The sequence below is a fragment of the Canariomyces notabilis genome (assembly GCF_033297395.1).
Source record: "Canariomyces notabilis strain CBS 508.74 unplaced genomic scaffold N656scaffold_17, whole genome shotgun sequence".
NCBI lineage: Eukaryota > Fungi > Ascomycota > Sordariomycetes > Sordariales > Chaetomiaceae > Canariomyces > Canariomyces notabilis.
Genome location: NW_027041839.1, coordinates 344107 through 369656, shown reverse-complemented (window position 1 = coordinate 369656; position 25550 = coordinate 344107). Strand labels below are relative to the sequence as shown.

The 25550-nt window shown below is 55.1% G+C and overlaps 10 protein-coding genes and 1 non-coding gene across 11 annotated transcripts; 7 read left to right on the top strand and 4 right to left on the bottom strand.

Annotated features, from left to right (window-relative positions):
• Window positions 1-162: 162 nt before the first annotated feature.
• On the bottom strand, window positions 163-1408 carry N656DRAFT_712843 (glycoside hydrolase family 5 protein; the record flags this gene model as incomplete). Its single annotated transcript, XM_064811854.1, has 3 exons — window positions 163-377; window positions 448-537; window positions 604-1408. 3 exons carry the CDS (start codon window positions 1406-1408, stop codon window positions 163-165), a joined length of 1110 nt encoding a protein of 369 aa, XP_064668514.1.
• A 2218-nt stretch (window positions 1409-3626) lies between these two features.
• N656DRAFT_769846 (uncharacterized protein) lies at window positions 3627-6166 on the top strand (the record flags this gene model as incomplete). Its single annotated transcript, XM_064813733.1, has 6 exons — window positions 3627-3775; window positions 3894-4028; window positions 4083-4863; window positions 4923-4974; window positions 5023-5147; window positions 5207-6166. 6 exons carry the CDS (start codon window positions 3627-3629, stop codon window positions 6164-6166), a joined length of 2202 nt encoding a protein of 733 aa, XP_064668513.1.
• Window positions 6167-6995: 829 nt separating this feature from the next.
• N656DRAFT_186565 (uncharacterized protein) lies at window positions 6996-8676 on the top strand. The gene is made up of 3 exons (XM_064808810.1): window positions 6996-7570; window positions 7624-7884; window positions 7956-8676. Exons 1-3 carry the CDS (start codon window positions 7149-7151, stop codon window positions 8422-8424), a joined length of 1152 nt encoding a protein of 383 aa, XP_064668512.1. The 5' UTR covers window positions 6996-7148; the 3' UTR covers window positions 8425-8676.
• On the top strand, window positions 8469-10058 carry N656DRAFT_781252 (uncharacterized protein). The gene is made up of 2 exons (XM_064815549.1): window positions 8469-9191; window positions 9262-10058. The coding sequence occupies exons 1-2, from the start codon at window positions 8918-8920 to the stop codon at window positions 9564-9566; spliced, it is 579 nt and encodes a 192-aa protein (XP_064668511.1). The 5' UTR covers window positions 8469-8917; the 3' UTR covers window positions 9567-10058.
• Window positions 10059-10283: 225 nt separating this feature from the next.
• On the top strand, window positions 10284-13504 carry N656DRAFT_186943 (HET-domain-containing protein). The gene is made up of 3 exons (XM_064808811.1): window positions 10284-11131; window positions 11226-13266; window positions 13387-13504. Exons 1-2 carry the CDS (start codon window positions 10426-10428, stop codon window positions 13082-13084), a joined length of 2565 nt encoding a protein of 854 aa, XP_064668510.1. The 5' UTR covers window positions 10284-10425; the 3' UTR covers window positions 13085-13266; window positions 13387-13504.
• A 249-nt stretch (window positions 13505-13753) lies between these two features.
• On the top strand, window positions 13754-15087 carry N656DRAFT_781249 (soluble quino protein glucose dehydrogenase). The gene has a single exon (XM_064815548.1). The coding sequence runs from the start codon at window positions 13805-13807 to the stop codon at window positions 14924-14926; it is 1122 nt and encodes a 373-aa protein (XP_064668509.1). The 5' UTR covers window positions 13754-13804; the 3' UTR covers window positions 14927-15087.
• Window positions 15088-15857: 770 nt separating this feature from the next.
• N656DRAFT_186556 (uncharacterized protein) lies at window positions 15858-16964 on the bottom strand. The gene has a single exon (XM_064808808.1). It carries the CDS (start codon window positions 16646-16648, stop codon window positions 16001-16003), a length of 648 nt encoding a protein of 215 aa, XP_064668508.1. The 5' UTR covers window positions 16649-16964; the 3' UTR covers window positions 15858-16000.
• N656DRAFT_t103 lies at window positions 16098-16200 on the top strand. The gene has a single exon. It is a non-coding gene; the product is annotated as a tRNA-Leu (tRNA).
• On the top strand, window positions 16860-20501 carry N656DRAFT_781247 (uncharacterized protein). Its single transcript, XM_064815547.1, has 4 exons — window positions 16860-17825; window positions 17889-18458; window positions 18509-18792; window positions 18856-20501. Exons 1-4 carry the CDS (start codon window positions 17281-17283, stop codon window positions 20148-20150), a joined length of 2694 nt encoding a protein of 897 aa, XP_064668507.1. The 5' UTR covers window positions 16860-17280; the 3' UTR covers window positions 20151-20501.
• Window positions 20502-20884: 383 nt separating this feature from the next.
• N656DRAFT_713052 (uncharacterized protein) lies at window positions 20885-21455 on the bottom strand (the record flags this gene model as incomplete). Its single annotated transcript, XM_064811870.1, has 2 exons — window positions 20885-21202; window positions 21273-21455. 2 exons carry the CDS (start codon window positions 21453-21455, stop codon window positions 20885-20887), a joined length of 501 nt encoding a protein of 166 aa, XP_064668506.1.
• Window positions 21456-22808: 1353 nt separating this feature from the next.
• On the bottom strand, window positions 22809-24646 carry N656DRAFT_186560 (glycosyltransferase family 32 protein). The gene has a single exon (XM_064808809.1). It carries the CDS (start codon window positions 24506-24508, stop codon window positions 23039-23041), a length of 1470 nt encoding a protein of 489 aa, XP_064668505.1. The 5' UTR covers window positions 24509-24646; the 3' UTR covers window positions 22809-23038.
• Window positions 24647-25550: the final 904 nt, after the last annotated feature.

The window sequence follows — 25550 nt, the reverse complement described above, 5'->3', positions numbered from 1 at the left end:
GGCCAACTCCACAGGTAATCATAGATTCTCTAGTAGGATGGTGCACAAAGCACAAATTGTGCGGGCGAGGAGCCTCCGCGGTCCCGGTTAAATTGAGCACCTCATACACTACCAATTCTCCTACTAGTACCACACTTGACTGCTCATGATTTACCTTCAGGCTTACATGGCGTTAATAGCCCTGACGTGATCAGTCACCAAACACGTGGCGGTGCTAGATCCATAGTAGATGGTGTTGCCGTCGTTGTGTGTCTGCCCAGTGCTCAGCTGGTCTCCCCACTGCCAAAACAGGTCGCCTCCCATGCCGTTGGCAGCCTGTTCTCGTGAAGCTGCCTGCCACGTCCGCTCCACATTGCACTGGTCGGATGTGACGCCATCTAAGGTATCCCTCAGTCAGCAAGTGCTACCTGCCATGGGGAAGTGGGTAGGGAACAAAGTTTGACGTACACTCCTCCAGAAGACAAGGCTTGCCTGCGGCTTTGCAGGCTGCGGCGTGATCGCGGATCCAACCAGGACCAAAGCTGTTCGGCACGCCCCCTGTTCAACATAAAGTCAGATACATGGACAGATACTTGGCAGGACGGATGAGAAGTGTGTACGTACAGCTACTAGGATACATGTGGAAAGTGCCGAAATCCAGATTTTTGATACGCAGGTTCTTGACGAAGTCGGTACCCTCGCCGTATTGGTAAGGGTAAGTGGTTTGTCCTGGGAGGCCGAATCCCTCGTCACCCAGCGTGATCATATGTTTGGGATCCAGACTGCGGATGTAAGCCGAGATGTCGGTTGCCCACTTGAAAATGACATCGGTATTGCACCCTTTGCAGCGGGGCTCGTTGGCCAGTTCCCAGGCAAAGACGGCGGGCGAGTTGACATAGCGGCTGACGACGGCTGCAATGTACTTCTTGTATTGGTCCTGGGCCCGCGTGTTGGTGTACCAGCTTTCCTTGGAGCCGCCAAACGCCGAAACGTAGGCTTGCATGCCGCCGTAGTCGTTCCAGTTGTTGACAAAGTTGATAATCAGCTTGACCCCGCGCTTCTCGGCCGACTGGACGACATAGTCGAGTCTCTGCAGACCGTCAGCGCCGGTGTTGATCTGCGAACCGGACGACGAGAGTAGTTGAAACCACACGGTGCCCGAAGAGGGGCGGCGGTTGACGTCGTTGAATCCCCACACTCGGAGGATCCTGAGGCCGGAGGACGAGATGTGGTCCAAGACGAGATCAACGTCCCTGTTGTTGGTGAGGAAGCTGATCCAGTACGAGTTTGTGCCCGCAAAGTAGCCCGTCTTGCCGTCAATGGTGAAGCGTGTCCCGTTGGCAGTGGGCATTTGTGCTGCTGCTCCTCCAAGAAAAACTCCAGCCGTCGAGAGCAGGCTGAGCCCAATGGCCACGATGTTTCTGACCATGCTGGACAGATTCGTCAGAGCTCGTCTTCAGTCCGTGAAGGGAGTATGGAGTTGGCGATGTGCACGGAAACGTTCCAATGCTCCCGATGCTCCCAGCAGCCCAAATAAATACCTAACGTTCGAGGCATAATGTCGGCAGTCTGCCCCAAGCTGGCCCGACATACATGTGGATTCCATGGTGGCCTGCTCGAAACTCCATGGCCACCTGAAAATCCCACCTCTAATACTTTAGCCGGGCGTCGAGGGCGGAAGGGCGGCGCCCGGTTCTTTCTTTGGAAACCTGTCACCATTGTGTCATAGTTCTGCAGTGCGGCCTTGAGAACTGTGGATTCTTCGGGAACCCTGGATAAATCATGAATTCTTAGGTAAGGTACCTAGAGGTAGTTTGAAAGTTCCCAGCCTTGAACTCGCTGGGATACTTCACATGGATGTTGTTGAGGATGAAGCCCGCAAAACCGTCACTATATTCCACCAAGCCTATTTGATGGATGTCAAGACAGTCCGTCCAGACGTATCATAAGTCTGCTTCCAAGTGGGACATCTTCCGGAGCAAAGGTACCGTATGTAGGGATCATCCGGGCTCGAAGCCTATTTCGCACATGGCACTCCAACAAGGACGAACCAGTCAAGTCTGACCGGGCTCCATGCCATGCTCAGCGAACACCTCCAACTTCACGTTTTCGAGTTGATAACATGATCCAGGTGGACGCAATGGCAGCAGTCGCAACCGTGGCCCAGTGGGTTGTGACAATATCATGACAGGGGACCGGTGCTCACCCAACATAGCTACTAGTATGTACTACGTTGAGAGGCCCTCTTTAAATCGTGCAGTAGCAGTGTATGGTATTGTGACACGCAGGTCGGGGCCGTGACTTACAGTTATGATCATCTTCGTGGCAGCAGGGGCTTATTTCGTAAACTTGTTCTGGTCAGAGCGAGTCCCCCAATTTGCCGACTGTCGTAAAGAAATCTTGAACAGGGCTCGGGAGTTATGCTCACTTAGACCCAAAGTATGAACCCTCGCATCGGTAGGGCTCGAAGCTGCGGAGACGCGGGCCAAACCTCGTAACAGCGTCCGCCGCTCGCCCTGCTCGCCCCGGTGCTCCTTCCATGTGTCAGAAAGCAACTCCCTTGTCCAGGCCAACGTACTCGAAGAGTAAAATGCGGCGGGGGGATGAAGGCTGAAGGGGTTGGCAACGTAGCGTGAGAGGTCCTGGTACCCGATGATGCGGCGGAGGAGGCATCGGATTGTATTGTACCCCAAACGCGGACGTAAAACGGTATCTGTCGTTCATTTGTGAACTACCAGAAGACGGTCAAAGCGGAAGGAACGACATCGGCACCGCAGAGTCTAGGACGGGCCTACATGCCGAGAAGCCAAAGCCGTACGGGTGCGGGCATGCGGACGTCGGGGCACCGCCAGTCCTGGATCCACGCGTGCATGGTTACCTTGGCTCGCGTCTCATCCCACTGTGCCCGGGCATCTGGCCTTTGCGAGCTTGTGCGGCATGGGGCAGCGCAAGATGAACCTCGTTGGAACGCTGTGGACGCCTCGCGACCACGTCTCGACCGGCACAGATCGTTGAAAGCCCGCTCGGATTCATTGGTCGCGTGGTGCAACCGTGCAAGAATCGTTATTCCCAAGCCATAGATGACGCCTGACAGGAGATTCGATCGTCCCTCTGCTGTCCCAGAGAACCCTGCAGAGCTCCTCGGCGGCGGCCAAATGCGCTGCCTGGTTGATGACGTCCCGCGGATTTTCTTGAGGGCAGAACGAATAAGTTATGGGAGATAGTCAAGCCGAATAGTGGCTAGCATTGATCAAGATCGGGCGCGCCTGATTACAATGCTCGCAGGATGAGCGGCCGCGGGTTATGCGACGCGCAACCTTTTGCGCGTGATAAAGGAGAAGTCGACGTTGAAGTGGCGTTTACATAGTGCGGTTCAAGCGTGGCACCCTGCAAGCCTGCCTGGCCCCACACTACGGCGGCGAGGTACGGCTGGGGCGGCCCTTGCAGCAAGGATCCCAGACAGGTTAGGCTTTGTTTCAGTTCAAAATGGAGCCGAAACATCACAACGACAGGTGCACCTCCAACACATTCCCCGCAAATGATCAAAGATTCCAAGGGCGTGCATCTCCCTCTCTTCTGCTCTTGCAGCGGCTCAGCCGGTCAACTTCTCGGCAATCCATAACATAGCGACCTTGGAAGGGACTGCCATGCCGATCCGCGTCAGGTCCCGTCCGTTGGCGGGCGATGGTTCCTTACGGACCCCGTCCCCTTTCGCCCGTCAAGCCCGCTTCGGCCCCGAGCTCCCGGACATTTCGGAGGACGACAGCTTCCGGCTAGTTGTCAAGAAGCTCTCAGTGTAGGTGTCCTAAAAGCCATTTCCTTTTTTTTTTTTTTTTTTTTTAAATATATTTTTTATCCTTTTATCTGCCACTGGTTCTCACATTCGAGCTGTTGCTGACATACATACCGCCAAGATTCATTGCCGGCACCATTCTGCTGCCCAGCACATTCGAGCAGCTGCGGACAACTGGAGCCGGCGACAGCCTACGGCTGCTCGTTGACCATCTGGGCCGCACTTGCACACACCCTGCCATCGTGAACGCATTGCTGTGAGCATTCTCCACCCCAAGACCTGTTTCCAGTTTCTGAGTGACATTGTGCAGCGCCTTGAAGTGGCATTACGGCGCCATCACAGAAGACAAGGGCCTGAATGAGGCCAGGGCTAGTGCCTGTGAAATCGTGGCCTGGCGTTTTCTCACCCACCTGTCCGAGCGGGAGGCTGTTGACTATTGCCTCTATGAGATTCCCGACCCCAAGTGTTCAGGGACCAGGAGTGGCAGTGACGAGGAGGAGGCTGCCGCCGATGAGCACAGCCCTCTTCTGGAGCAGGTTGTCGAGACCGCCGTGAGCTCAGCACGCCGCGCCCGCAGGGAGACGGTGAGCAGCAAACGGAATTTGTTGTTGCAGTCACTATCTCGCCTCACCATGAGCATGACAGCCGAGGATGATGACGACGAGGAGGACGAGGACGAAGACCCCACCGCGCATTTCACCAATCTCAACGCCTTGGAGATAGCCGCCATTGCCGACGCGAAGCGCTTCCTCAGTCAGGCTGTTGTTCAGAAGATCATTACTGGGATATGGCAAGGCGACATTATCTTCTGGGACACGCTTGCTGTCCACTCGGTCAAGAAGCCCCGCTTCTATAACCCCAACACTGCAGACCCCTTTTCGCGTCTTCGTGTGCCCAAGTACCTCAAGTCATTCGAGGTCTTGTTTTTCGCCAGCTTTCTCTTCCTCTACTATGCCGTCCTCGTGGAACGTGACCCAATGCGCATTACTACGCTTGAGGTCTTTTTGTACATGTGGTTCGTGGCGTTTGCGTATGACGAGCTCAGCGAGTGGATCGACGCTGGGTCCATCTTCTACGCTACAGACGTTTGGGTATGTGTCGTCGCCGCTAACCGAGTCCACAGGATTCTCAGAATCACTGACCGTCCTAGAATATTTTTGATATGGCCATGATTGGTATCGGCGTTGCCTATGGAGTCATGAGTATGCTACCCGAACTCTCTGTCCGTTTCTCGTGCTGACCTTGTGTAGGGATTGTCGGACTAGCAACTGACAACCCTCGCCTGGTCGATTTGGCCTTTGACATCCTATCGCTGGAAGCGCTATTCATGGTTCCACGTGTCTTCTCCATCCTCAGTTTGAGTCCATACTGGGGTGTATGTCCATTCCCATCCGTCACTGCACCAGAGAGGATTGCGCTAACCTGGCAAACTAGACCCTCATCCCCTGCCTTAAGGAGATGGGAAAGGACTTCCTAAAGTTCATGGTTCTCGTTGTCATCGTCTACCTAGGTTTTCTAACCACATTTTCTCTCGTTGGCCGGGAAGCTTATTCACTACGACACATGACCCTGTTCCTCACAAAAATTTTCTTCGGTTCCAGCTATGTCGGCTTCGACATCATGTACGACATCGACCCGGTCTTTGGCCCACCTCTTATGATCGTCTTCATCACGCTCAGCTCCATCCTTCTCACGGGCTCCCTGACGGGTATGCTGTCCAACAGCTTCTCGCGCGTCATCACGCACGCCCGTGAGGAGTACCTCTACGTCTACAGCGTCTACGTGCTCGAGGCCTCAACCAGCAACCGTCTGACCCATTTCTACCCGCCCTTCAACCTCCTTGCGCTGGTCATTTTCCGCCCGTTGCGCCTCTTCCTGCCTTCGGACAGCAAGTTCCGCCAAGCGCGCATCCTCTTGCTCAAGGCCACCCACCTCCCCATCGTCGCCGCCATCGAGTTGTACGAGTGGCTCCGCGGGGCCCCGTCGGGTAGGGGCACGCAGTACAGCGCCTTCCGCGGCCCCGGGAGGTCATCGGCGGCCCTCGGCAGCCCCCGCCCTCCCAAAAACTGGAGGCCGGCCACCCACAGGCAGTCGGCCTCGTCGCTGCGCGCCGACCCGTCGTTTCACACGTTACGCCCCCCGCCGGCAGCCTCCGCCTCGTTATTGGACGCTTCTGGCGCTGGCGGGACGCTCCCGCCGCCGCCGCGCCTCACGAGGGAGCAGCGGCAGGCGGCCGACGAGGCGGCGGAGGAGCAGGCTTTTGGCGATCAATCGACTGATGTCGAGGTCCGGATTGCGGACCTGGCGGCAAAGATTGATCGCTTGACTGACCTTGTCCTCTCGTTACAAGCACAGCAGAGTCGCGGGTTAACGGATGTTTCGGTTGCTTCCTGATTCACAACTAGGAAGGGTAGGGTGGAACCTTTCCCTTCTTTCCCCCTTGTGTTTTTGCTTTCATCCCTGCACATTGCGTCATTCCTTCGGAGCATATACCGAGCCGTTGTGTATCGAAATATATAGCATAGCGAAGGGTTGTGTCTTGACATTGCCATTCCCAGAGAAGAAACATCATATGGCTGGTTCCGCGTCATACATACGGCGTTAGGAGAACGAGGCTTTTCGGTTATCTCTTGGCGGGTATCGCCATGCGTGGTGTATAATGGTCGAGCAAGAGCTACGAGGTCATGGTAATGCAGTTGTTGGATCGAGGGATCCTCTTCCACGAGTTGGCTTTATGTAATAACGTCCTGAAGTACCAAGTACATGCATAGGTCTAGATGTATATCCGTCAGTGGTCTCTTTTCCTGGTAACCTCTCCAGTGGGATTCTCATGTGGAATTGAATGACTCTGAAGTCCTTGCCAATGGAGATATTGTGGCTCTGTGGATGTCCGTCGTGGGCCGCGCGAAAGGCGTGACAGCTGTGATTCGATAAATGCTGCTGTTGCCTGAGAGTTGAAGGCAACTCGGCCAAACATTGTTCGGGTGAAGGCTAGGGATGTAATTGGATGGGAGAAAGCACCGCGCGCAGCTGGAGGCGGTGCCCGCCAACGAGTTACGCTTGGGCTCATGTTGAGTGGCCATTATAGTCACATCTATAGCTCTGCCCCCTCTGCCGACTTCTGCACCATTATGCAGACTCTTTGCTGGAATGTTCTGTCCGTACGCGATGGACCAGAAAGCATCCCGCGGCCGTTTTGTGACATTGAAGGGCAGAATGGGAATCAGGTTGTTGGGGGAGGCGGAGTGATTGCGAGTTTCATCTCTCGGGATATTTCACTGGCAAGCAGGCCTTGAACAGTGTCAGAGCTGTAACCTGTCTTTCTTATGTCGTTCAACTAATCTCCTCTTACTAATAGTACTGCTGTTATGTTACCATGGATCCATTTTCCATCACCGTCGGCTGCATCTCCCTACTCGATGCAGCGTCTCACGCCATCGTCCAAATCAAAAATCTCACGAAGTCTTTTCTTGATGCCCCCTCAGAAATGACCGTTATTAGTGGGCACTTGAAACAATTAACGAGGATACTAGAGCCCTGGCGAGGCAGCAGCTGCCGGCTCGAACCTAATGCCACTCTAAGCTATGACTACTATGAAGCAAACGAAAAGGACAACCATATCAAGGACGAGATCAACTGCTGTTTGGAAGTCCTGGAGGAATTAGGCAGTCTGCTTGACCGCTGCCGTGATTCTCGGATCAAGTGGGCAGTGAAACGAAAGGCAGAAGCACAGAGGATCGAAAAACTCTTGAAGGATCACATAAAGCAATTAACGTTGGCCCTCAACCTTGACGTCTCGTGAGTCACAGCCAGCATGTCGTCTCCTCGCAGGGCTGATTCACAATCGACAGGGTTGTAGCCAGAGACATCAAGATGGATACAGACATGATTTTGGACAGCCAGATTCGTATAGAAGCTCGACTGGATCGCCTCACGTACGAAGTCTCGCGGCTCCATGGGTCGCAGTCGGCCGGGGAATTGTCGTTAGAATGTACCGAAAGCCTTCAATGGAGGGACAGCCCAGAACCTGGAAGTCCCAGTACAGGAACTTCGGTCCCGGCTACTGAATCTGTCCAAGACTCCATATACGGCGAAACTTGGACTGCTTCGGAGTATGCTCAACTTGACCCCTTTGCCGTTCAGGTTGAGCTCCCTGTCTCATCTGACATGTATTGTCTGGCAGGTCAAGTCCTATTACAGACAGTTCGACGGTTATACAAGCCCAGGAAGCGCAATCTTTACCGTTTCCTGACGAGACGATATCGAATGAGAAGTCAATGTTTTCGACGTTCTGGTGCAGCTGGCCTTCTTTTCAGTACAACAATCCGTGGTGTCTGCCCCAGACATCGATAAAGGAGGCGAGCTGCGAAACCTTCACTTCCTGGCTTCAGCCCTCTGCTGTCGGTGATGGAGTCTTCGCGCCGTCGCCTTCTCTATCGAGTCCAATTCGAAGTCAACAGAAAGCTGATTCAGCGAGCCAGATTATTAGAGAGCAATTCAAGTGCAGGACTTGGGCGTTGGCAGGGAAGTCGTCTGTTGGTAGTAAACCACCGGCGGTTCGGCTCGACGAGAATAGGAAGAACACAACCCAAATCGCGGAGAGTTCCAAACAGAGACTCAGACTCAAAGCATCCATGGCTTCTCAGGGGTAGTGGGCATAAGGTAGTGGGCTAAGTAGTAACTTAGGTAGTACTTATTATGGTTTGATATTCGGTGATCGTTACCACTGCAAGCTTAGAAGATTGCGTTCGAAAGATGCAAGAAGCGGATTCTGCCTCCGAACTGCAGAGAGGCCAGCAGGTTGGTCAACGTCTGAGGAATCTTAGAGAGCGGGCAAGTGATTCTTTCCATCTCACGCCATCTAGACTCCGTTATCGGATGCGCTTGTCTCCATCGACTAGCCCTTATGTACCTAGTAGGCCGGTGCCCAATCGCTCCTTCCGTTATATGTTCCACCTTCGAGTCAACAACACCTTAGAGCCAAGGACTTGATTCCCTAAGCGGCTCTTGACTGTGGGCATTGATGTAGGCAGCAGTTGCTGTCGAGCGTTTTTTTCTTTCCGAGTCATTTCCCAGTTTCACGATAAAGACAAAGAGAAACAAACAAGGACATATCAAAACGAGGAGCTGAGGTATCTGAAGATCATGGAGCTGAATGAAACCCACAGTTCTAGTGTTTTCGACCGCCGCACCGAAGGAGGCATTGTCGTCTTCAATAAGAACTTCCGCACCATTACGTTCTCAGATAATGGCTTCAATGTCAGATTCACCGTGTTTGGCCCGGATGTTTCAAGCCAACCTCGGAAATTAAATAAAGTGACGGTTGGGCAGTTCGAATTCCGGCTTCTCTCCAAGCCAGAAGTCCCGTCTCCAACGACCCGGAACACGAGGTGTCGCCGTCTCCACGGGCAACCTCCGGCTTAGGATACCGACCGTGCAGCGACATTGATGTCAGTGGGTACGAGTTTGGAGACGTCGGCCCAACTCACCTTCTCGCCCTCAACAAGTTCGCTCCTGCGAGGCCGCATCTGCTTCCTCTCGCGCAGGACGGTTTCCGGGGACAGTACGAGGCGCGCGACGGCGACGACATCGGGGCACTGTGGCAGGTCCTACCTGGCCATCTTCAACTGCGACGTCGACAGCGGATGCAGCCGACTGCACAAGCACATGCAGATCTTGCCGGCTCCCGACGCCGAGCAGTTCGTCCTGTGGCCGGACGTGGTCCACGACCCTCAGCCTATCGCTCGGTCCGGGTCTGCGCCGGTGCCTTCAAGTGCTTTCTACACAGGTTTAAGCACGGGTTTCCCCCGGCCGACGCCATTTTAGTCATTTATCAACGGCTTCTTCGCCAGACGGAGGACGTCCTCGATGCGTGTGGCCGGCCGGGGGCGGGGGCAACAATCGGGCAGTGCCCCATAATGTGCTTCTCGACAAGAAGTGGATTCTGGTCGTTCCGAGGCGAATCGCTGGGTTGAGCGGAGCAGTTGCGAATGCGGTCGCTACTATGCTGGGAATGGTGTGGGTGTCTGATGAGGAGAAGTTGGGAATTTGATTCAGGCAGGGGCCTGCGCAAGTCCTCGCTCACGTCGGTATACCGGCTGATGCCGTTGAAGAGTACCGTGACAGCTGCTAGTCAACTCCGCAGATATGAGAGCGGCTGTGCAGGTTGCGGCCTAACCCAATTTCCGCCGTTCCGCGTTGATCCGATCCCGATGTGGTCGGTCGGCATAGCCTCCAAACCCGGGGGGCCGGGTCTAAGCCTCGTTTCTGGCCAGTCGTCTGCACGGGGTTTTGGCTCCTTGCGACGAACCTCAAGAATTGATTCGAGGCTGATTACTGATTATTACCGTTATATAGTGATCGTATAAGCATGGTGCGGCCTTGAATTATCCCGAGAGATGGCACCTCTTACGTCGAAGTGTCATTGGTAATTTGGGACGAAGAATAGCGGCCACTTATCTATATCTTTGAACCAACCTAGAGAAATCTAACCAAAGTCACAGTTTCGCCTTATTCATCTGCCGGCCGGTGCGGATCCTGGCAATTTAGCTCCTTGGTTGTAGGCACTTAGGCCGGGAGTTAGGAGGTTAGGGGGTACTGTGTGTATCTTTGGAAGACAGCAAAGAAGCTTGCCATTTCAATTTCAACTTACGATGAGCTCCGAGCCGGCTTTCGCTACCCTAGGAAGGAATCACCTTCACAGAATCATCTGTCGCATTTGTGCCTCCATCCCTTTCGATAGGCTCCCCTCCGAAGAGGAGGCCGCATACCCGCACCATGCCACGCTTGACGACCTTCGATCCTCATCGAGCAAGTGCGCTCTCTGCGCGCTGCTTATCCAGTCCATTAACGAGCAGGAACTGCTCCTAAAATCAGAGAAACACCGCAGTGGCGCCCTGATTGGGGATTTCGCGGCCAGCCTCCAGGCCCAGGGATACTCAAATCCCGTGATCAGCTATGTCGAGTCAGTCAAGCGGCATCAGGATGTTCGGCTTTTGCCCGACAGGAAATCACTCGAGGTTTTGGATCTTGGACGGCGCCAGTCTGCTACCTTTGAGAATGTGAATCTTGCCAAATACGGTGTGGTCCTTGGGGGACCCTCGGTTCAGCCTCCACAGCCCCCTGGAGTTGGTACATTGAGTCGATCAACTCCACGACCGTGGATCTATGGAAACTGGTGGCTACTGGACCAGCCCGACGAGTCAAGCAGGCCAGCTCAAACGGAAGACTACTACCGTCCCCAACTTCTTGGTATTGGGGTGCGTCTGACAGAGTTGCCGACACCGCATGCCTGCAAGATGTACGACCGCCAGGTGGTCCACCGTCGAGGGAGCAGTATCAGGATTTTTACTGAGCTCGGTATGTCGATTTCATGTGACCGCTACGGATACCACTTACTAGGTATGCTTGGGTACTACAATAAGTAGTGGCTTACATCTTCGCCCACCCCCAGGTGACCCTACAGCTCAGTACATCCCGGGCAGAATTCGGGAGTTGTTCAGCGGCAGTCTAAAATCCCGCGACCTCATCCGCTTTTGGGTTCGGAAATGCAATGCCGGGCACAACTGCCAGCAGAAAGAGCCACCTGTCCTGCCCACAAGGGTTTTGGACGTCGGTTCACCGCCGACCATCGAGTCGGTTCGCCTGTGGGAAACCAACGGCGCCAAAGGCCACTACATCGCTCTCAGCCATTCCTGGGGCGGCGCCGATATTCTCACCACCAAGGCGCACAACCTACGAGCCCATAAGTCCGCCATACCGCTAGAATATCTCCCGCAGACTTTCTACGACACCGTTCGGATTGCTTATGGCTTGGGCATTCGCTACGTCTGGATCGACTCCCTCTGCATCATCCAGGGTGACAAGGAGGACTGGGAGCGCGAAGCCCCCAAGATGTCCAACGTCTACCATAACGCGTACCTCACCGTGTCGGCCTCACACGCCCTCAACGCGCTCGAGGGCTGTTTCCCGCGCTTTCGGATGTTCAAGTACACCCCGATGGACAACTTGTCGACAGGCATCTCTGGCGAATGGGACCACCTCGATTTTGTCCCGGTCGATGCGTCGACATCCTTCCGACGGCGCGCAAAGCTGTATTTCCACAAGGGCTGGATGCCCCCGTCCTCAATCAAAAGCCCAACCGTCTATCGAAACGGCAATTTCGGCGACAAATGCGACCCTATTTCCCTAGAAATGCTGAGCTCGCGGGCGTGGACGCTCCAGGAACGCCTCCTATCGCCACGCATACTTCACTTTGGAAGGGACCAGATGTATTGGGAGTGCCAGCGCTGCTTCATGGCAGAAGATGGATCTCGCTTCGATCCGACAACATTTTCCCTCGAGCAGGTGATACAGACCCAAACCCTTGACCCTACTGAGGAAAGCAAAGCTCAGTACCTTGCATTCACCGCCGAGGCCAAGGTAGAAAACTCTTGGGAGGAGGGTCGTTTCAAAGGCGGCTGGCCATGGGTGGTGACGGATTTTAGCAGGCGCCGGCTTACAGTTCCCGACGACAAGCTGCCTGCCTTATCCGGCCTGGCGTCCATCATCGCGGCCAGGACGGGGGACACGTACATGTGTGGCCTGTGGAAGCGCCACATATGCCACGATCTCTGCTGGAAGGTGGATCGATCCCAGGAGACTGAGATGAGCATGCGTGTGTGGGACATGCGCCTCGAGCCGAGCGAGGATCTCAACAAGCCGAATCTCGCCAGCAGCCAGGTAGTGTTCCGGGATGCCTCAAAACCACTCGAGGTGCAGAGGGTTCCGGGGCGCGCACCTTCGTGGTCTTGGGCCTCGATGGACGCTCCCGTGCAGTTCGAACAGATCCAGGGCAACTTTATCGTGGCCCGGCTTGTCAGTCACGAGATTCAACCCCTTGGGAAGGACAAACACGGCCGTGTCTCGTCAGGATTTATCGTCCTCCATGCACCTTTGGTTCCCATGACCCGTCGAGACCTCAAAGCCAGTACTGAATGGATTCGTACCAGCTACGACAGCCGCCACCCCTTTGAGACTCCGGTTCAGATCTTTAAAGACGGCGAAATAGCCCCTGGGTTCGCAACGTTCGACGTCCAAGAGTTCTTTCCGTGCTTTGCGGCCTTCATCGACTCGGCGTGCGCGCTAGTGTTGAAAGCCTCCAGTGCCCAGAACGGCGAGTTCCAACGTATCGGCCTTGCCACGTTCATCCGGACGCAGAGCCAGAAAAACTCGCTGGCCAAGGGACCTGATGCCCCTATAATGCAGTCGAGCAAGCATTCGCAGGGGCCAATCCAGCAGAGCGACGAACGGTCGTTTGTTCGGATTGTCTAGAAGTCCTTGACAATGCTAGTTGGGTACTAGTAACTAGCACCCGGACTCTACAGTGGTATTCGGAAGATGGGGACAACGAGGTTACCCCTTCATTAGAGGGTCGGTAATGGCAAGGGCGAGGTCGATCGCAAGCCATATCGAGGATGTTCCGGGCGGCGAAATCGAGAGGATAGCAGGGTATAGTAAGTACTTGGCAATGTTATGCTCGACAAGGATATCACGCATCTTAAGAGCGGGGACGGATCGAGCACCCCCGCATGGTCCAAGGAGAAGAGGATGATGACGAGTTTGGTAGGTTCAAGTATATTGATCTCCGGAAAATTACAGCACACAACACTGTCTTGGCGTCGGCAGCCATCGCAACAGCGCGAGGATCGTGCCGGATTGGGGTGGGAATGCTATGCCGGACTTTTGCTAAACCAGTCGACCTATGGAGGTTGTTGAAGGATAGAGGGACAAGAGGGAAACTTGTTTCTACCGGTACAGGGGTTGTAAAAGTATGGATACTCTACTCTGATTAGCCTTATATGTATATCAAGTCATTAAAGGTTGGGAATAGCCTGAAATTGGATAAGAGGTTGCTCGAGCCCTTGCGTTTCTTATATACCTATCCACCGTGGGGAGCGGTCAGCCCAAGAGTTTCTATACGATGTGTGCCATCCAACCCTCGATCGTCATAGGAACCCAATACACTGGGGAGGAGCAAAGGCCGTCACAAAAATGAAGAATCTCGGACTTTCTATCACGTATGCTCTGGCGTTGGTGACGGGTGCTTTGGCCGTCCCGCCACAACAGCTGGGCCCTCGCCAGCAGCCGTTCAGGTCAACAGCCATAACCACCCACGCCGAGCCATGGGCGTTCGCCTTCCTGCCCGACAACCGTATCCTCGTCACCGAGAGACGAGGCAACCTACGTCTCGTCGACCCGACCACCAAGGCCACGAGTACTATCACGGGCGTGCCTGCTGTCGCCTACGGCGGTCAGGGCGGCCTCCATGACGTCGCCTTGCACCCTAACTACGCCGAGAACAGCATCATATATCTCAGCTACGCCGAGAGCGGCTCCGGCGGGGCGGGCGGCGCAGTCGCGCGGGCCAAGCTGACGCTCAACGCCAACGGCGGCGGCTCGCTCTCCGGCCTCGAGGTCATCTGGCGCCACTCGCAAAAGGCCTCGGGCGGACTCCAGTTCGCCTGCCGCCTGCTCTTTGACAAGGAGGGCGCGCTATGGATCTCGTCGGGCGAGATCAACCAGATGACCCCGGCCCAGTCCATGACCAGCAACCTCGGCAAGATGATCCGGCTGTACGACAACGGCACCGCCTACGCAGGCAACCCGTTCGCCAGCCAGGGCGCCGTGCAGGCGCAGATCTGGTCGCTGGGTCACCGCAACCCGCTGGGCATCGACTGGGACGCGCAGGGGCGTCTATGGGAGGTTGAGATGGGCCCCATGGGTGGCGACGAGCTCAACCTGATCGAGAAGGGCGCCAACTACGGCTGGCCGCTCGTGTCGCAGGGCCGGCACTACGACGGCCGGACCATCCCCGCGCACAGCACGCGGCCTGACTTTGCGCCGCCCAAGGCCTTCTGGGTCCCCGTCATCTCGCCGGCGGGATTGATCATCTACAAGGGCGACCTGTTTTCCAGTTGGAAGGGCAATGCCATCATCACGGGCCTCAGCTCGCAGTCAATTGTGCGCGTGACCATCACGGGTGACACGGCGAGGGAGGCCCAGCGCATCTCGATGGGCAGGCGCATGCGCGGGATCCGGGAGGATAAGGACGGCGCTATCTGGGTGATTGAGGACGGTGCCAACGGTCGGCTGTTGAAGCTTACCCCGAACTAACTTGCGTTAGTGAGAGACTTGGGGAATTTGGGACCGCACGTACATAGGTGTAGAGTTAGGGTAGCAGATATGATCTGGTAGTACTTTGACGGAGAGCCGGGGTATTGAAAGGAGATTTAGATCTTTGACAGCTTCTATCACGTACCGGTACCCTCATTATCAAAATTATGATTCTCATCGTCTCCTCGTTGAGATGCCGCGGTTGTCATAGAGGCCGCTTCACCGATGGGACTAGGCTGGGTATGTCCCCTTGAAACTAGAGAACTTCGAGAGCAGCCTGATCGGACAGGTGAAGAGGTGACTTACGATGTAGGAGAATCTTGGCCTGTGGCATAGATAGGTCGCTTTGATTGAGAAGATTCTGACGCTTTTCTTACTACTGGTAGTTTATTGCTTTGTAAATAGAGGTGTGTGAGTGCCAACTAGGACCGAACGGCTGGAAAGGCAACCTGCTCAAGCCACAGCTCATCTGCACGTCGTACCGCCCCTTGGTGTAATCTAGGACATCCCGTGGATAGAAATATTGTCAAATCCGATCATCGTCATTGAGGCCACTCTCCTCGACATATCTTCCTTTCTGCTCTGCTGTCGTTTCCTGCCCATCTTGGGCAGCAGAACCAGAACAGTTGGTAGCCGGTGGGGAAAGCGGAGGAGTGGCGGTCCGGGTGAGGCGAGTACAGCATCTGCAAGGACGGCAACCCGCGTGCAGGCAAAGATTGCCAGGTCCAGGCCCCAGTGGCACTGGTGCATGAGCAGCGAACGGATTGAGCAGATGTTCCCAGATCATAGATGGTGAGCGTAGGGTTGGGTGAGCGGCGGACACCTCAGTGAGGGATCGGCCACCTATGTCCTCGACTGAGCATGGCACGGCAGTGGGCAAGTGACTATAGTCCACGGTGTAGAAAAGGGGCGCGAGTTTTCAGCTCCGGGGCCCTGGGACCCCTTTCACTTGGAAGGACAGTCCGAGAATCCAATATGTAGAAATGTTGGTGCTTGATTCGTCTTGCGGACTTGCGGCGTAGTGCATACTATCTTTCAGCTGGTCGAGGGTAGGAGTCGGGTTTACCTATGAACTTAGGAGAGGCTGTTCGAGCAGGGAGGTTTGGTTGCTGACTCCGCTGAGATGTTTGCTTGTATGTTCTTTAATCCCACAACAGCATCACCAATCAACGGCAAGATGGCCGAGCGGTCCAAGGCGCCAGGTTCAGGAACACCTGAATTGAATCCCTCCTGGTCAGAGTAATCTGGCGTGAGTTCGAATCTCACTCTTGTCAAATCTTTTGCCTCGTTTGGCAAGACGCCTTTTTGCCCTTGCCGGTGATCATGTTTCTTCCAGAGGCCGGCAAACGTACGTTTCCGACTTGACTTGCAGCGAGTGCCGCGCGTGTTCGGGCTTTGCTCCGCCTTTTGTGGTTGGATGGGTGCAGCACTGGAGTGGAACGAGCCCGTATCGGCGTATCCACAAGGTAAGAATTTGGCGGGGAAGGAGGAATGCATCTGAGACACTGGCATCCGTTCCACATATTCCGCGCTCTTGCAACTCGCGTGCTCAACTCCGAGTCTCGACAGCTTCTCTAGCTGTACCACACTCAGCAGGAGAGAGATGACCGTGGCTCTGCTACTGCAGAAGAATGAGTGGTTGCTGCGTCCCTTTAGGGTCCTCGGATGAAAAGCCAAAAGACACAATTCCGTCTGAAACATCAGATAAGGTTGCCAAAACATCAATCCGAGATTCGCGATGTGACCCTCTGGTCGGTGCCTCTACAGCGCAGACGGGCCAAGCTGGCTAGGCTCAGGAGCGCCAGCCTGAGCCAATGGAAGCCGTATTGTTGGCGCTACATTTAATTGGCCCAACAGCCACAGCTGCAACTACTCGATTGGGATGATCGAAATTAAAACACGCCCAAAGGTTCAGGGGAAGGAACAGGCGCGCGCGAGGCTCTGGCAACCGTGACCTTGCGTCCTCGCCAACCTGGCTCTGAGTCTGATGAAGAACGAAGAACGCTGACAGGCGCCGGCAAATGGTGGTCGGGGATTGACCAGACGAGGCCGAACTCACTTTCCCTTTGTCATGCAAGTGACGCTTCGCTCATTACAGTCGCTCATTACACGATCTTCTTATTATCGCTATTATCGGTTTTATCGCATGAACAGTTCGACGGCCCGCCCGACCACGTCCCTCGTTAATTACAGCGCCTCCGCAGCGGTTGCATTGGCCATTGCAAGAGGCCTCTGAGCCCGTCACCAGGGCATCGTCGCCGAGGGGGATCCCGGGTCGAGACGTCTCGGGACCCGCGACTCTGGTGGAGCGCTTCCTGTATCCCCTATCTTGCCTTCGACTCCAACTCCCGAGCATGGAATCCGGGACCAGGGGCAGGTCCCCTGTGTCCGCGCGCGTCGCACAGAAGAAGCTGCCCGGCGACACCGTCGTTTGCATCCCCTATCGCCTGCGGAACGATGCAGCTTGCCTGCGGAATAGCGCAGCATCCCGGCTGGACACCACGGCGACACAGAACCACGAGTCTGAGGCCTTGGCCCCGGCCGATGCCCTCTCCCTCTCGGGCAGCACCCCGCCGAGCAGCCCCACCATGTCCAGTTTTCCCGGCGGTTCAAAGGCCGTAACCCCCGAAAAGCCCAGCATCAATCGTCCCTACCTTGTCCTTGTCGACTCGCAAAGGAAGGCGAGTGCTAAGGAAAGCACTGAAGCATCCTTCCGGAAGCATCACCGAGGCATTGGCTCCATCGACTCGTTCCTCTCCTCAACGACCTGCGTCAACACCCAGTCCGAGTGCAGCCGCCCAGAGTCCCGCTTGTCTCATGAGATTCGAATCGAGGTGGAGGATACGGACGGCACTCCCCCTCTTGTTTCTTACCACTCAGCTCATGAGCAGACCAGCAAGTGGGTCTCCCTGAAAGACCTAACCATCTACCACGGTTCTCAGAAGGCTCACACTAGACGTAGGGTTCTGCTTGCCGCACCAAGCCCTGTTCATTCCAAGTCGACGGAAAGTGAACCAAGTCTTAGCAGCGATGAGCAGGGTTGGGATGAAGAGGCACGCCTTGTTGACGAGATCTCTTCCTGGGTTCTGAGGAACACGTTTGGCAAGGACGTGGATGACTGTGCGGCGCCGCTGTTGATATGGGACTGCACATACCGCTACCTCCAGGAACTTTCGAGCGCGGTTCACGAGGGCAAATTAGGACTTGTTGAGACACTTTCTGGTCATGGGACTCCGTCATCCCACGGCGGCGGCACGCCAGGCCCTAGCAGCAACGACCAACAACCCGCGGGGCAGTTTGGAAAGGGGAAGCGCAAGGCTGAAGGCGGTAGCGAAGATGGCAGCGGGCTAGGAGGTCAGGACAACCCCGGAGACGGGGACCGGGACATCTCGCCGGGTTCGCAAGCACCCAGCAGCAAATCCACCATCTCTAACTTTAGCTGCCCTTACCGGAAACGCAATCCCCTCCGATTCAACGTCCGTGATTATTATGTCTGCGCCACCCACTCATTTGCTGACATGTCACAGCTCAAGTATGTCTCCTGCCCTGGGTTCCGCAGGGAAAATGCTAACAACACGTCAGGAAGCATATCCGTGCTCACCATCCTCCGGTGCAGCGGAACGCAGGTCCATTTCTGTGTCCCAGATGCTGTCAAGGCTTCGTCTCCAAAAATGAACTGGACGCTCACCTGCGCCGGCTAGATGTTTGCCGCCTATCATACGACAGCGGCGGCGCCGATCCCGAAGACGGCATTACGCAGAAGATCATCTCCTCTCTTGAGGCCAGGAGTCTCAAGGCCAAGATCGACAACTGGGTCTCGCTGTGGAAACTCCTGTTTCCTGCAGACGACATCATCCCCGATCCGGGTGGGTCTTCACTCTTACCCTTGCTCCTTTGAGTTTGGGAGTGGTATGCTAATCTGCCAGAAGTGTTCGTACCGGTAATGGAAGTGTTCGACTTCATTTCAGAGTCCCGGAAATTTCTTACCACGCTCAAGGACCTTCTTGAGATCCAATACCGCCATGTCCTTGAAGGAGCGAACCAGATCCTAGACGTCGATCTCAAGATTCGTCAGGGGCTTGAACGGAGCACGTTGTCCATCTACACTTGGATCGAGACGGTGGTGCAGGACTGGGAGCAGAGGCTATCCGGCACAGTCTCGTTCTTTACAAGCTCCGGCATTAGTCAGCCCGTCTTGAATGATGCTAGTAGTTGGGCCTCTACCCCGAGTCTTCTCCCTCCCTCGCCGGCCCCTACCCCCACAGTTGCCCCTGGGAGCTCGAACACGATGAACGCCTTGCCCGGAGTCGAAAGTCCCGGTTCAGCTGGGGCTACAGCTGCTAGAAGACGCCCCATTCCAGCACCGAAAAGGGTCAAGCGAGCGGAAATTCTCCCGAAAATCCAGCCTGCAACACAGATACCAGTCCCCATACAACGAGCACGAACACCTCAATCACAAGCAAGGGCGGTCGGCAGTGATTTCCGGCCACCTCAGCCAATTCTCCCGAGCCAGCCTATTCCGATCAGCCAAGCAATTCCTGTCCCAACATCGACCGCACCAAGCCTTGATCCGGGTACACCGTACCAAACAAATTGGGAGAACTCGGGGGTGCCAATTACCCACGCATATGGGGTTTCCTACAGCGGCCCGGGCGATGTTTTCCAGCACGCAGCTCTTACGCCGACCCACTATGCGCCCGTCCATCCCGGCCAACTCGATGTCCAACAATACCTCAGCCCCGATCAGTCCACAGATCCGGTAACGACCGAGTCGCTCCAGCACGACATGGATCTCCGCCGGCAATCCACGTCCACCATCCATGCAAATCGGCTGATGTCCTCAACCCCGCGGTCCTCGCTCGCTAGCCTCACCTGGATCCGGGACGAGAACCGGGACTCGAGCCAGACCCTCGTCGAAGCGCATCCGCCCGGCCGATGCCGGGATATGTACTGCCCAAGCTGCAGCAAGACGCTTCCCGACGACATGACCACGCTGTCGCCAACCGGCATCCCCCCGGTCACCGGGCCTCACGAACACCGTGTCTTTGACGCGCCAGGAGTGACGACACCCTTCTCCGGTCCCCCAGGAGCTGGGGACGTTCACAGTTTTTCCGAGGTAGAGTGGGGATTTCACTCTGCTGTTTCTGGAGGGGGATTACTTGGCCCGGGGAGTAATGATAACATGTACGGTGGAGGGGGCCATGGGCCGCAGGAAGGTTACTAGCAGTGGCAACTGATACAGTTATAAACAAGGCGGGAAAATGGTGTCATATATATATGTTGTATACTAAGCGGACAATCTGGAAAGCGAGTGCTGGATCCTAATCTAATACAGGTGGAGCAGAACGCCGGCATGGAGGTTGGAGCGGCGATGGATCTGACGGGGCATCAAGTGGTCAAACGGAACACACGAGGTCATGAATAATGTACCAATGTATTGTATGATACTGCTAGATGTTCGCGTTTGTTAGCGCTCAAGGGCTGTCTGCCTCACTAAATGTAATTCTAGTGTGTACCGGGATTCTCAAAGCGGTTGGGTTGTAATGAGATGACGGTTTATGTTCTCAGCAATCATCCCCTGGGTCCTACCAGAACATGAAGGCGGGGGACCGAGCCTCGAGTATACAACATGATTCAGTATTGCCCTTCAGTGTCTCAGCATTCGGAAGACTGCAACCTCAAGCGTAAAGGCAAACAGAACAGGGTTTTGTATGTACAGAAAGCGTAAGGGATGGACTCCGTGCGAGCAGGAAGCAATATTCGACACCCTAAGCATCCTCAACCATTGGATGATCTATGAGCTAGAAAGAGCGCCGAGCAGTGCCTAAGAGTCCAGTTCGTCATTTACATTACTCGTTTGTTCTGGTTCATTCCAAGGTACAGCTTTCCTCATACACTGAGACGTCGTCCCGACCGAAAGATCCCAAAGGCTCAATCTCCTAACTAGGGCCATGGCAATTAGGCCTGCTCAGTGAAGTTCTCGAATCCCTGGGCCCTCGAGATGTCGGCAACACTAAGGCCTGCGTCGGCAAAGGGGGCCTGCAGAGACGCGGCCGAGTTGGCATTCTGAACATCGGCACCGACCACGGCAGGGTCAACAAGAGGAATGATGCCGCGGAGCGCAGCCGTGGCGGGAAGGGCCGGGTTGCTGCAGATGGTGGGGATGGACTGGGCGAAGGGGTTGAAGTTCTTCTCGGCGGCGACGAGAGCCGCGGCGCCGGCAATAACCTCCGGATCGTCGCCCAAAGTGGCAACAATCTCATCGGCGAGCTCGAGCTAATCGCGTCCGTCCTTTTAGCCATTGCCCCCGCAACCAGTTCCTCGAACATGTGGGAGGTGTTGTTACCTTTGCGCAGGCGCTCGCGCCGGCAAGAAGCACGCTAGGTGTTTGACCGGCCAAGGTGCCGGCCGCGCCCGGAGGTCCAAAGGCGCCCAATGCCTGGATGATGTTCTGGACGGCGCCCTCTTGGCCGAAGCGGGCCTGGCCCAGGGTCGCAAGGGCAACGAGGATGACTGCCTTGGCTTGCATGATGAGTATAGCGGTTGAAGCGAATACCGTCCGGGCGGCTGTAGTGGATTAAAAACAATATCAACGGCAAGCCGTATAGAAAGCTGCAAAAGAGGGTCGATCGAGCCGGTCGGTCAGAGCTAAGGAGTGAAAGCCTTTGGGGCAGAAGAAGGAAGATGAGTACCAGCTCGAGGACTTTATAGCAACAGAAATGTTGGAGGCAACCATGATGTCCGGAGCCTGCCGGCTGAGTGTGACCGTCTGAACCCCGTCTGGCGATCATACAGACGCATGTGACAGAATTGACGGGATACCGCACTCGGCAATGCAAGTTTGACATTTGCGCATCCGCTGCCGACGGCAATGCCTAGGCGCATGGTGCTGAACTGCTGAATGCTCGGTAGTTGCCGCTCTGTGTCCACGACATCAGACTAAAGGGGCCATCTCCATCTTGGCTCGAGCTTGGCCTCTGTGATGACGTGCCAGAGCAGAGTTTATCCGGGTCGACCGCGAATCTGCAACACCGATCTCAAACCACACGGACATTGCGCAAGGGGCAGCATCCGTCCTGTGGTCATGCCTCTATTCGCACAAGGATGGCTGTCGGTATTCAATCGTGCTTGGATTTCCTTGTTGAAGAGATGACAGAGTGAGGTGGGGGCAATATCGGAAGTGGGGGAGCATCCTGAACTAGTACAGTTAGTAAGGTACTGCCCTGTGCGAGAGACAAAAAGCGCACCTACTCGGTAGCACCTGGCACAAGACGAAAGTTAGATACTTTAGGTAGGTATGGTAAAACGGACCTTAAGGTTAAAATAAAACAACACCTTCTTTGAGCCCTAACCAGAGAAACTTGGGGGTCCCCCGAGGTAGGAGCCACCAAGTCCTGTATGGACTTTGCCTTCCAAACCGCTCCATCTATGGAAGCTCTGGAGTGCTTGTCCCTCCCTGTCCCTTCCCGACAGCCAGCTCTCAGACGGCAGTTTTCGATTCTCCTAGACTGATTGCTTCTGGCGGAAGATCTCGACACTTTTGAGACGAATTCCCAACGCTCAAGCGCTGCCTCTGGACATGAACCTTCGACGGCGACGGCATCCGAGGTGTCTCGATCAATAATCCACACATCCTTCGGACCGGCCTTCATCAATTGGGTATTGTTATTAACAAAAAGTACCTATCCTACGCCGCTCTAGCATGCTAAGAGCAAACTTTACAATGTGTGTCCCGCCAAAACTCCATCCACCAAACGAGCTGGGTAAAGGGAAAAAACTGCCCAGACTCGGTCTAGAGCGATACATGGTACTGTACATGCAAGTAAGTAATGCAGCCAAATGCCGGAACCCCCCTATTCGCGACGTTTCTCTGCCTTGTGGCATGCCCGATTCGATCAGACCCAATTACCCCGCGATCGGAGAGGGGCATGGCATGGCGTGTGTGTTGATTCTCGAGTCGTCGCCGCCATTATCGTCGTCGTTGGCTCATCTCGCGCGTCATCTGCTGGAGCGGCTACACAAGAACGTCGCCTCCCGTTTGTGCAACCCCTTCCCGAACTCCTAAGCAAAACACCTGCCAGCTCCAAAAATGCGCATACAACAAAATGGACCTCATGAGAAATGGAGCCACCCTGACTTCTTTTGTTTGTCCCCCTCGTCGTCGGGTTTTTCTTTTCGCTGCTCAGGTCCCTGACCCTTTTTATCTCTTTCTTCGGCTTCTTGTTCTTTTTTCTTCTGCGCTGCTGCCTCCTCCTCTTCCTTCTTCCGCCGGTTCGCTTCCTCCTCCTCCTTCTTCCTCTTTTCTTCCTCTTCCTTTTCCTTCCTCCTCTTTTCTTCTTCCTGTTTCTTTTGCTCTTCCTCGGCCTTGCGCTTCTCTTCGGCTTCTTGCTTTTCACGCTGCTTCTCCTCGATTATTTTCTGCTGTTCGGCCTCGCTCAGCTTTTCAAATTCCTCGACATCCTTATCCCACTTCTTCACACACTCGTCGTTCCAATTGCACTTCTCAACCTCACCATATGCCGGATGACTGTACCGCGGGTGCCTGCTGGGCCAATTGGAAGCATGGTAGTGGTGCCGAACCAGGGCAGCTCTAGCCTCATGGTTGCCCGAGTCGGAGTGGCCCTGGCCAGCAGCAAATGCCTCGACGGTCAGAACGAGCACGCGGCTTACAAGCTTGGACTCGCTCATGTCGTGAAACAAGTCCCAGTCAATCTTCTGGCGGGGATCCTCCTTATTCAGGTTCATCTCGGCGAGGATGGCTTCGGTAAAGGCTGAGGGTCCGGTGCCGCTGATGATCTGGTCGAAATCGAGCTTGACGTCGGCTAACGGAACGTTTTGCTCCTTGGCGACCCCGTTGAGCCAGGTCATGATCTGCTCAATCAGTCTCATCATGACTGGAAGCTGCGGCTTGCACATGAAGGTCCACTGGCAGAAAGAACGCGACTTGGGCCCGAGGATGCGGTGATGTGCCCAATCGGGCTCGTCGATCTCAACCCCGATAACCATGTCAATGTCCTTCTCGTCGTAGCGGTCAGGGATAAACTTGGAAAGCGGCTTCAAATCCTCGACATCGATATCGGCGTACAGGCCGCCTTCTGCGTACATTATCAGGTACCGCAAGAGATCGGCCTTGACAATCGCCGCCTTGACATCGCGGTAGAAGTTGACAATGTCCGGTCGGTTGAAACCCTCGGGGCCAAAATGCCATTCGACATAGCGCATATCATTATCGTCGGTCAGCACCTCGTATCGGTAGTCGGGGTTCTTCGCTAGCCATGTTTCCGCAGTCTTGTGATCCCTCTCTTCGAACTTGAGCGGGTTAACTTTCCACGTCTGCCAGATCTTCCGCGGAAACTGGGTTCGGGCCGGTGGCGCCGACGGGGGCGATACCGGAGACCGGAAAGGTGTCTGGTGGATGCCGGAGTGGAAGAGATTGAGATTAAAGACAAAGATGATCAAGCAAACGGCAGCGATATAAACGGGTAGCACGCGTCGGAACTGCATCGGGATACGGTTTCTGAACTGCGCCGTCGTGGCCGCCAGCGACGGTGAGCCCAGCGGAGAGCCGAGTTTAGCAATCATTGAGGTGGGAACGACGGGGAAAGACGCGAGCACGAGACTCGACTCGACTCGGACAGGTGCGTGCTACCCCAGGAAAAAGCGAGTGGCATCCAATGGATGGAGGAACGCGATCAAGTCATGCGCAAAATAAAAACAAACGAAGTGTTGAAGGAAAGAAAGCCACGCCTTGCGCTGGAGTGAAAAGGGGGTGTGCAGAGATAATGTGAGCATCAAGAACCGTTCCCCAGATCCTGGGCCCCTCCACACCTTATCCTTTCTCAATTGCCCTGGAAATTCATGGATGGCAGCCATTGCCGTTTCCTTGCGTCCCTGTCTTGGCCAAGATTGCCGGCCTTCAACCAATCAGGCCAATCAGGCGACCGAAAAAATTCACCGTCACAGGGGTGTAGATTGACCTGGCGCGGGGACATTGCTTCATGTGGCAACAGTGATGCGAGACCAGCCGCAATTTTACAAGTGCGATTCCCATTGGGCCCAAGAAAAAAAGTGACGGACCAACGACCAGAGAGCGGCGTTGAGCGAAATAGGGGAACACCACCTTCCTATACGTTCCATTACTCCTACAGGAGCATACAGTACGTTATTTGCTTCTAAGAGGTTAATGTGCGAGCGGTCTGTCTGCCAAATTGACAGGCTGCAAGCTCGTTTCAACGCAGTTCGGATGCTGGTGTGTTGCCATCCAGTGATCGTGTGAGCGGAGATGCCTACCAATCCATGCATGACCTTGCAATGCAGTGTCAGGAGTGCCCAGAATTGCAAACTTGCCTCCTCCCATGCTGGGTCGCATCGGTTCCGACTTCCATGGCCTGGAGCAAAAATTCCTGGTCGACTTTTTTCTAAGGGATACCTACTCCGTATGTGCAGTGTAATAAACGACAAAACACACACTGCACAACTGGGGCATATCCGGGCATCCTTCGTTCGCTCATCCGGAAAGCATCCGTCTCGGCGATCGTGTCCGTGAGTCTCATACGATCGGAAACGTGGTATTCGGTCGCAATCGGCGGAATTCGTCCCCCCCCACATATCAGAAACCCTGAAA